General features: G+C 39.8%; 1 protein-coding gene and 1 long non-coding RNA gene across 2 annotated transcripts; both read left to right on the top strand.

Annotated features, from left to right (window-relative positions):
* Positions 1–749: 749 nt before the first annotated feature.
* Positions 750–2959, top strand: LOC119915855. The gene is made up of 4 exons (XR_005447020.1): positions 750–1019; positions 1648–1751; positions 2425–2631; positions 2741–2959. It is a non-coding gene; the product is annotated as an uncharacterized LOC119915855 (long non-coding RNA).
* Positions 2960–3179: 220 nt separating this feature from the next.
* Positions 3180–9124, top strand: LOC119915851 (NACHT, LRR and PYD domains-containing protein 3-like). Its single transcript, XM_038735618.1, has 9 exons — positions 3180–3552; positions 3801–3935; positions 4026–4079; positions 4199–5975; positions 6468–6629; positions 6742–6915; positions 7057–7224; positions 8052–8098; positions 8182–9124. Exons 1-9 carry the CDS (start codon positions 3507–3509, stop codon positions 8700–8702), a joined length of 3084 nt encoding a protein of 1027 aa, XP_038591546.1. The 5' UTR covers positions 3180–3506; the 3' UTR covers positions 8703–9124.
* Positions 9125–9346: the final 222 nt, after the last annotated feature.

The following is a 9346-nucleotide window of genomic DNA, read 5'->3' as shown; positions in this document are numbered from 1 at the left end:
ATGACGTATGGACCATAGACTGTAGGTATGAACAGAAGGAATGATGTGAAACCTGTTTCAACATTCATATTAGTACCTGACTATTGTTTTACGGCAGATTCGAAAAACTGTGAATCCTTAAATGTTACAGAATTTGCTGTAAAATCTAATTCACCAGAGGTGCTGCAGAGACCCAAATTTATTTGAATTTTTAAGGCATGTCCCGAAAGAAACCTTGTTCCAAACAAATATTGCTAACATTATCTGCTTTAAAAACTCATGTGAGCCACAGCATGTACTGCACATGGAGACAGCAAAACCTGGCACAACTTGGACTTTGCTTCCACCATCTGTTTAAGAGGCACAACTGCAGCATGTAGAAACTGGAACTGTAAAAACAGCAACGTTAACCCCATAAAGAATGCACTGCACTGGCACCTTGACCCACACTAATGAGAAATTATTTGCACTGTTATGTGGAGTAATTCTATGTAATAGTAGCTGGAGAAGAGTGATTGACAAAACTGTGTGAAAACTGACTCTAGTCAGATTAAACATGTAAAGACTTTTAAAGGTAAAACTGATTCCTGAAACTCAATATTTCAATAAACTATATGTTCCAGTAAGTAAAACCTATATTTGAAAGATATTGTCAAATCAACTCTGTATGTGTTTAATGATGCTTTTGATTTTGTAAATGTATTTAATTTTGTTTCATACATACATTCATACATATTGTTTTTTTGTCTTTCACATTCAGTTTACAATTGAAAGTTAAAAATGACCTGAACAAATAACAAAAAAATGCTGAAAGATTACCTGGACAAGCTAAATGGAATAGAGAAGTCCACTGAAGACATTTCAGGGGTACTTGATCCTGAATGTGAGAAAGGGATACCAACCCATACCGAAGATCCAGCTGAAGAAAGCCCGCAGAGAACAAACTGTGGATAAACTGGTGCAGGTTTATGGGGAAGATGGTGCTCTGGATATTCTCTTCAGGATGAAACATAATTACCTTGCAGCAAAGTTAACTGAAGGTAAAATGTTTTATAACTTATGAGCCAGACAGACAACATAAATGTATCTATCAATTTATACTGTCAGTTTTGCTGTAGTGTTATGACCAGCTATTTCTAAATCAGCGTCACAATATAACTGTTGCTCTGAGATTCATGTGGAAGCAGAAACAGAACTAATGTTTTAGTATAACAAACATAATTCCCATTGTGGAACCTGTGACTGAATTATTGTAGTGATATTTCTTAAAAACGTCTTTATTTGATTTGCAGCCAAAATAGGCCCAAACATGGAACAGAAATTATATAAGCCGTTGTATTCCACTGCAAGTGAGAAACAGAGGGATGCAGATTTGACTGTCACTGAGGATATTTCTAGTCTAGTTTGCTTACACATTTTCACTGTTTCATGTTTTTTGTATGTTACATAAACAAGCTGCTGATTACTGCATTATATTTTGGGGGAGGACACATTCATGTATTTCAGCATGTCATATGTCTTTAAAATAGTGATAAAAATCTTCTCGTCTTGTTCTAGTGATAAAAATCTTCTCGTCTTGTTCTTGTGCATTGTCACGTCTCGTGACCCAAGTGTATCACCACACCCCTAATCTGAGCACTTATGTTCCCACCACTTTTCAACACAAAGGGATGCCCTTACGGCATTATACATGACACTGAACCTATAATGAAAGCTACAGAGACAGAAGTCAAGTTGATCCATCAGGAGGTCACAGAAATGACTCATATCAGGTAAGGTCACATTGGTCTTTGAATTGACTGTGTTTAACTACATTACATGTAAAATATTTCACAATATTACCCAATTTAAACTGTCCTTAAAGCCACTGTTTTGAGTATTCTGGAGCACAGGTTGGATTGTACCAATTAGCATCCAAGTTACTGTAATTCTGCATTCATTTATTAATGACTGTAGACTTCTGTTACTGATTCTAAAATATAAATTTTAATATGAATATTAATTTAAATCCATCCATCCATCCATCCGTCAACCGCTTATCCTGCGTACAGGGTTGCAGGGGGTTGGAGCCAATCCCAGCTGGCATCGGGTGAAAGGCAGGGTACACTCTGGACAGGTCGCCAGTATTAATTTAAATCATTATCTTTAATCACACAGTATTGTATTTATATTGTATCAGCTTTTCATAACCAATTGGCAGGACTGGCACATGCTTGAAACTAATGCTAAATGTAAAACCAGTAAACGGGGGATAAACATTTATATTCAGCTATATAGTACAGAAGTATAGGACACCGGCCACCTGGATTTAAACTAAGAAAGAAAATACTGTATATAACCAATCTAAAATCTCATCTAGTTTTTTTTGTACTAACTACGATTGTGGAGGGTTTAAACTTTCACTCTTAAAATTTCCTAATTTCCTAAGTGAAATTTTTATTTCAGACTCCAAGAACATCAAGGAAAAGCAGAAAGATAGAAAAGAGAAGAAGATTAAGGACAACTTTGAAGATCTTCATCTCTTCATACAGAGAAGAGGCAACCAGAATAGCGGCTTTAGAAGATGAAGAGACTCAGAAGATTTGTATGATGCAGTCGCTTGCAGAGATGAGCAGAAACACATTCTCACTTTCTGACAGTGTAAAAAACATGGTAGGCTTATGTGCTTACAATTCGTTTATACAGGTAGTTTTAAAATTCAGGAAAGGTCTAATTCATGTAAATCTGAAGACTTCTAATGCATTTCTTGTTTTACTTGCAGACCTTTAGGACTGAAATGGAAAGGTGCATATTATTCATCCTCTTTTCTTGTGTTTCTGAGCATTTGCCTTCAGTAAAGTTATTAAAGGATTGAAACTATTTCTGTCTTAAAACAACTTTCACCATAATGATTATAGTGACCAATAACTCTTTGACGTGCTGTACATGTACACTCTTAGTCCTATTTCCGAATGAACTGAAGTAAATATTTTAAATGATATCATTTATTTGAACATTTCTGTCTTTTTTGAGACCTTTTTGGATTTGCAGATGTCAAATGATTTAAAATTCTCAAGCGATTGTCTTTGTTGTTGTATAATATTATATAATAATTCGAAACTAAAGTTAATTTTGTTGTAAATGAAACTGTTTTATGAGCTGTGCTTCCTGTTTTCTTCACCCAGGAAGGAAGCAAGTCACAGTTTGTCATTTCCGTGCAAAACCGCTGTACTTACGAGCAGCCAGTGTCAGTGTTTGAATCAGAGGATATCACGGTTGTTACTGAAGGTGATCATTTCCTTCATAGAGTAATCTGCAAGATTTTAATGTTAGCTGTGACTGAACCCAGTCATTCTATATCTGCAAAAATGTGGTTAGTTTTTGTATGTAGTTTACATGACCAGTTATTTGATCTGCTGGAGGTAAATGACAGGAACCGTACAGGAACGTTGTCACATTTCCAAGATCCAGATAAAGAATATTGCTGAGGAGTATCAATTAACAGATATCATGTAGGCTTCGGCTACGAGGGAGCTCATGAGAAAAACATGGAGAAAACGAGTGTTGCTGATAAAACAGACATGGTCTCTCAAGGTAAGGATGTCAAAATATAAAGCTTCTGTGGCAAAAAATTAGACCCAGTCAAGACAAGAAAAAGGGTGCAAAGGAAAAGTTCAGTTTCAAAAGAAATATAAAATTTGACTGAAAAACTATTAACAAATTGATAACCTTAAAAACACCAGACATGACTTAAAATCTGGCTTCAGTAATCACTTTGCTCCAATGTAACTGTATGTTTGTAATAAACTGCTGAAAATGAGTTTGATTTCTCTCTGAGTCAGTCCCCTCTATTGAGGCTGAGGTTCATCATTTCCATCCCTGCTACACCGCTCAGAGTGGAGGCACTGTGATCGCTCCCTCCATTATTGGTTCTAACATCGGCAACATAAACATCAATATCATCTCAAATGGCAAAGGTAGGTATATAACATGTGGGAAGAACTGAAACTGGGGGTTTGGGCTCTGCTGATCTTTTTCTTCTTTTGCATGGAATATTGTTTCTTCAGAAGAAGAATTGAACAATGACACTGCAGACAACTGTGGTGCTCTGCAGCCCCAAAGTGAGTGCTTCTTACTACTCACTACATTATCTAATTTTGGAATTTGACATATTGAAAGAACACCATGATTCTTAAAAATAATAATAACAAAAAACCTTTGAATTAATTTTCTCCTTCAGATGATAAGATCGCAGAATGTCAACAGAAACTGAAAGCTACTCTGAGGAAGAAGTTCAGTCACTTGCTTGAGGGGATGACGACAGATGCAAACAAGATACCTCTCAATAAGATCTACACAGAGCTCTACATCACTGAGGGAGGAAGTGGTGAAGTCAATAAGGAGCATGAGGTGAGACAAATTGAGGCGGCATCCAGGATACATGTGGCAAAGGAGAAATCAATCCACTGCAATCACCTCTTTGCTCATCTACGAGACGTAAGAACTGTGATCACAAGGGGAGTGGCTGGCATTGGAAAAACCGTGTCCGTCAATAAATTCACTCTAGACTGGGCTGAGGAGAGAGAAAACACCAACCTCGAATTTGTCTTTCCTCTCTCCTTCCGAGAGCTGAATCTGATGAGAAAGAAAACCTTCAGTCTTGTGGAGCTTCTTGGTGTCTTTTTCCCTGAAACGAAAGACACAGGAATCTTTACTTATGGTAAAAGCAAAATGGTCTTCATCCTGGATGGTCTTGATGAGAGCCGCCTGTCTATGGACTTCAACAAAAGTGAAATAATATCTGATGTGACACAGCCAGCCACAATTGCTTTGCTTCTGACGAACCTCATCAGGGGAAGACTGCTTCCGTTGGCACTTATTTGGATAACATCTCGTCCGGTAGCTTCCAGTCAGATCCCTCTGGAGTACATTGATCTAGTGACAGAGGTACGAGGCTTCAACAACCCCCAGAAAGACGAGTACTTTAGGAGGAAAATTAGTGATGAGAGCATAGCAAACAGGGTAATCACACATGTGAAAGCTTGCAGGAGTCTTCACATCATGTGCCATATACCAGTCTTCTGCTGGATGGCAGCGAGTGTTCTTGAGAAGAAGTTGGTGACGGCAGACAGTAAAGACACGCCAAAGACTCTCACTCAAATGTACATACACTTCTTGTCCTTGCATGTGGAGACCACGAAGAAGAGGCTGCTGGGAAGAAGAGAGTCAAACACTGAATGCGTGAGAGCTAACCTCATGTCACTGGGTAAACTGGCCTTCAAAGAGCTCGAGAAAGGCCACTTGATCTTCTATGAGAGCGACCTTATCCTGAATGGTATAAAGGTCACGCAGGCGACCGTGTTCTCAGGAGTCTACACACAGATCTTCAATGAGGAGCTGACACTGTGTGAGGAGAAGATGTTCTGCTTTGTTCATCTGAGCGTCCAGGAATTCTTTGCGGCGCTGTATGTCTACCTCACGTTCAACAACGACAACTTTAACGTCTTGATCAAGAAGTCGTCCGCTTCAAGACGTTTCCTGTTTAGAGATTCGTCAGAGCTCATCCTCTACAAAGAAGCAGTAGAAAAGGCTTTGCGGTGTGAAAACGGACATTTTGACATCTTCCTGCGCTTTCTTTTGGGCCTGTCCCTGGAATCCAATCAGACTCTATTGAAACATCTAATGACCAGCAACAGGACAAACCAAAGAACAAGAACAGAGATCATTAAACACATAAAGGAGAGGATCAGGGAAAGTCCATCCCCAGACACATGCCTCAATCTCTTTCATTGTCTGAATGAGCTCAATGACCACTCTCTTGTGGAGGAGATTCAGAGCTACCTCAGATCAGGCAGTCTTAACAGAACCAAACTTTCACCTGCCCAGTGGGCCACTCTGGTCTTTGTATTATTGACATCAGAAGAAGAGCTGAGTGTGTTTGAACTGAGCAACTACACCAGGTCAGAGGAAGGTCTTCTGATGCTGCTGCCTGTCGTGAAAACCGCTCAAGTGGCAAAGTAAGTGCTTTCTAAAAGTAGACAGCAAGCGCTAAAGCTTTTCTTTTGCCCCTGATGTTAAAGATAGTCAGCTTCAGTGCTCAGATTATTTTTGGTATGATGAACAAGTTATCTAAAAAACTTTAAAAAGTGACACCATACACTAGATAGACAAGTCCTGGTCCCTCTACACTCACTTGCAGGGTGTAGGAAAAAAAAAAGAGCATGGAGTCAACAATAGTTGGCAGCGCAGGCAAAATGATTTGGCAGTGAAAAAAGATTCCAATATTCAACTTCAAAATAATCAATATCTTTATATTAACAATGGAAATTCATATGTAATGTGAAAGGCGTCGCTTGTAGTAACAAACCCTCAGTATTGACTTGCTGTCGAACATATTGGAGCATTTAGCAGCTAAAGAGCATGATATTTCCCTCAGGAGATAGTGGAGCAGAAGTGGGCATTTCTTTATCACATGCTTTACCTTTCTTATATTGCATTTCCTGCTGCAGTCTAAATGGATGTAATCTCACTGTGACCTGCTGTGAAAGCCTGGCGAAGGGCATCAGCTCATCACAACTTAGAGAGCTGGACCTGGGTAACAACAACTTGACAGATGCAGGATTAATACTGCTCTCTGACGGACTGAAGAACTGCAAACTGGAGACACTCAGGTCAAAACTCAACACGTTTCTTTCCTTTTTTTAAAAAGTCCAACAAAGATGTTTCAATTTCCGAGTTCAAAGCAAGTGGTTTTCTCATTTTCTTTATTTTCTGTTTGTTTAGACTGAGGAGCTGCAACCTGACAGAGCACAGCTCTAAAGCACTCTCCTCAGTTATCAGCTCAACCTCCTGCCAGCTGAAAGTACTGGACCTCTCTGACAACGACCTTCAGAACATAGGAGTCAAAAAGCTCTCTAGTGGACTGGGGAGCGCTCACTGTAAACTGGAAACACTCATGTCAGTGCCTTGAGTGAAATTCCATGCCAGATGAATTATTTAACAGCGGCATACAGTACAGAGCCAAACATGCAAATTTTGTTGTTGCTGTCTTTGTCATGGAGATCAGTTGGATTAAATATCTTGGTTTCTGTTTTGAAGTTTGTCCCTATGCAGGGTGACAGAGGAAGGCTGCACTTTCCTGGCATCAGCTTTGAACTCATCCATTCTGAGAGAGCTCGACTTGAGCTACAATCACCCAGGAAACTCAGGCCTGGAGCTGCTGTCTGCTCTGCTTGACGACCCACAGTGCAGCCTGCAGAAACTCAGGTAAGGGTGGTGCCAACTAGAGCCCGAAAGCTCTGGCTCGAATGATAGATCAGCTGGCCGAAATTAGCTTATCACAGACATATAGGTACCGGCCAATATGTAGTATAGAAATACCAAAGATATATTTAAGGTAATTACATGCTGTTGTTTGTCCACCACAGAGCACAAGTTTATTTTTCACCTGTAAAATTTCCATCTCAGTGCATGCAGTATCTTTATCATGGTTCTTTAATATCAATCTAATAGGATCCTAATCAAAAGTGTTCATTTTATGAGTTTAACTTATGTATTGTTATCAAACTTTTTTAACTTTAAAAAATCAGCATCATTATCAACCTCTAAATCCAGTAGCCTACCGGTCAGGCTTAAGCCATATCTCCAAAATGATTTATTTCTTATGCAACTCGAACATTTCTGCATTATTAAAGGGGAACTCACATCAAAGTCTGTTTACAGGTCTTAGGGAGTTACTACTGCGTATGTGAAAAAAGTTGTATGAAGCTTTGTGTGTGCGCAGCTGCAAGTCTTATAAATTCTGTTGGGGCTGAAGAGTACAAGCTTGAAAATGAGAAAAATCTAGGGGTGTGGAGTTAGAAAGAAGTGAGCTTACCACACCTCTGTAGCCCGCTGCTCATATCTGCTTGAGGCTGGTGCCTTGAGGCTACATTAGCTGCTAATAACACACCTGAATGTCCAACCAACCTGTTGGCAGTTGAGTTGCATTATGGGAAATGTAGGCGCCAGGTTTTGACAAGGAACACATCTCTGCTGCATACAATATTAATTATACAAGTGTCATAAAACTGTTGTCTTCGGTTATGTTTTAGTGTGGAACAGTGTGGTGAATCCAGGATTCAGCCAGGTCCAAAGAAATGTGAGTAACCAGACTTTCTAAACTCATAAAACAGCAGTGACTAAGGTATAACACTTACTGACATTCTTGATCTGTCTCATCAGATACCAAGAAACTCACCCTGGACCCAAACACAGCACACAGAGACCTTTCTCTGTCAGAGGGAAACAGGAAAGCCACGCGTTGGACCAGGCAGCCATATCCTGATCACCCAGACAGGTTTGATTTCTGGACACAGGTGTTGTGCACAGAGGGACTAACTGGACGCTTCTACTGGGAGACAGAATGGAGTGGGAGATCTTTCATAGGAGTAGCCTACAGAAGGATGTGCAGGAAGGGAGAAGGCCACAACAGCTGGTTAGGCAAAAATGAGTCTTCCTGGGGACTAAGCTGCACCAAAGATGGCTACAAAACCTGGCACAAAGACATGTACACTGCTGTATCCATCCCACCCAGCTCCAATAAAGTAGGGGTCTATCTGGACTGGTCAGCAGGGGCACTGTCGTTCTTCAGGATTACCTGTAATGCACTGACCCTCCTCCACACCTTCCACACCACCTTCACTGAGCCTGTCTACCCAGGGTTTTGGCTTGGCTGGGTGGACTCCACAGTGTACTTGTGCTAAATATGACCTGGACATAGTGACCAGCTTTGTATCACCTGTCCACATAATGTAGCACCTTCTTTTGTCCTGCTCTTGAGCCTTAAAGTGTCTCAACAACTACTGGATGGATTGCCATGAAATTTAGTACAGACATTTATGTTCCCTCACAGGCCAAAATTTTTATTTGTCCATTACTTTGTGGTGGTTTATGACCACATACCTGCAAAACAAATGACATTTCCATCATTTAGCTGTTTATTTGAAAACATATATCTTACTCTTTTTTTGTTGCAAATTTCTATTTTATATTAATGACTTTTGCAGTAATTTTTTCTTTTTTCTTTGTTTTATGTTTATTGTGAGGGTTATGCGCCAAAACAACCAAAGGCAAATTTCTTGTATGAGAAAACCTACATAGCAATAAACCTGATTCTGATCAAGCACACCTTCTGTGTTTAGTGCTAATTGGCACATTCTAGCATGCTAACACACTAAACTAAGATGGTAAACAACGCACCTGCTAAACATCAGCATGTTAGCATTGTCACTGTAAGCATATTAGGGCGCTGACGTTAGCACAAGCTCAAAACACTGAGCTGCTAGCAAGGCTGGAGACCAAGATATGTATTGAGTTGGACATTTGACAGTTAAAAAAAAGTTAATAA

Source organism: Micropterus salmoides, unplaced genomic scaffold (genome assembly GCF_014851395.1).
Source record: "Micropterus salmoides isolate LMB-PRFRI ecotype aquatic unplaced genomic scaffold, ASM1485139v1 Ms_hic_scaffold_21, whole genome shotgun sequence".
Taxonomy (NCBI): Eukaryota; Metazoa; Chordata; class Actinopteri; order Centrarchiformes; family Centrarchidae; genus Micropterus; species Micropterus salmoides.
The sequence above is the reverse complement of the archived record's forward strand: the minus strand, read 5'-3'. Positions and strand labels throughout refer to the sequence as shown.

What these genes read in the sequence shown, in the direction of transcription:
- LOC119915851 (XM_038735618.1), top strand. Translation starts at nt 3,507, where the DNA reads ATGGAGAAAACGAGTGTTGCTGATAAAACAGACATGGTCTCTCAAG. An exon ending in AACAGACATGGTCTCTCAAG is followed by an intron (nt 3,553 to 3,800) that starts GTAAGGATGTCA and finishes TCTCTGAGTCAG; the next exon opens with TCCCCTCTATTGAGGCTGAG. An exon ending in TGCAGCCTGCAGAAACTCAG is followed by an intron (nt 7,225 to 8,051) that starts GTAAGGGTGGTG and finishes GTTATGTTTTAG; the next exon opens with TGTGGAACAGTGTGGTGAAT.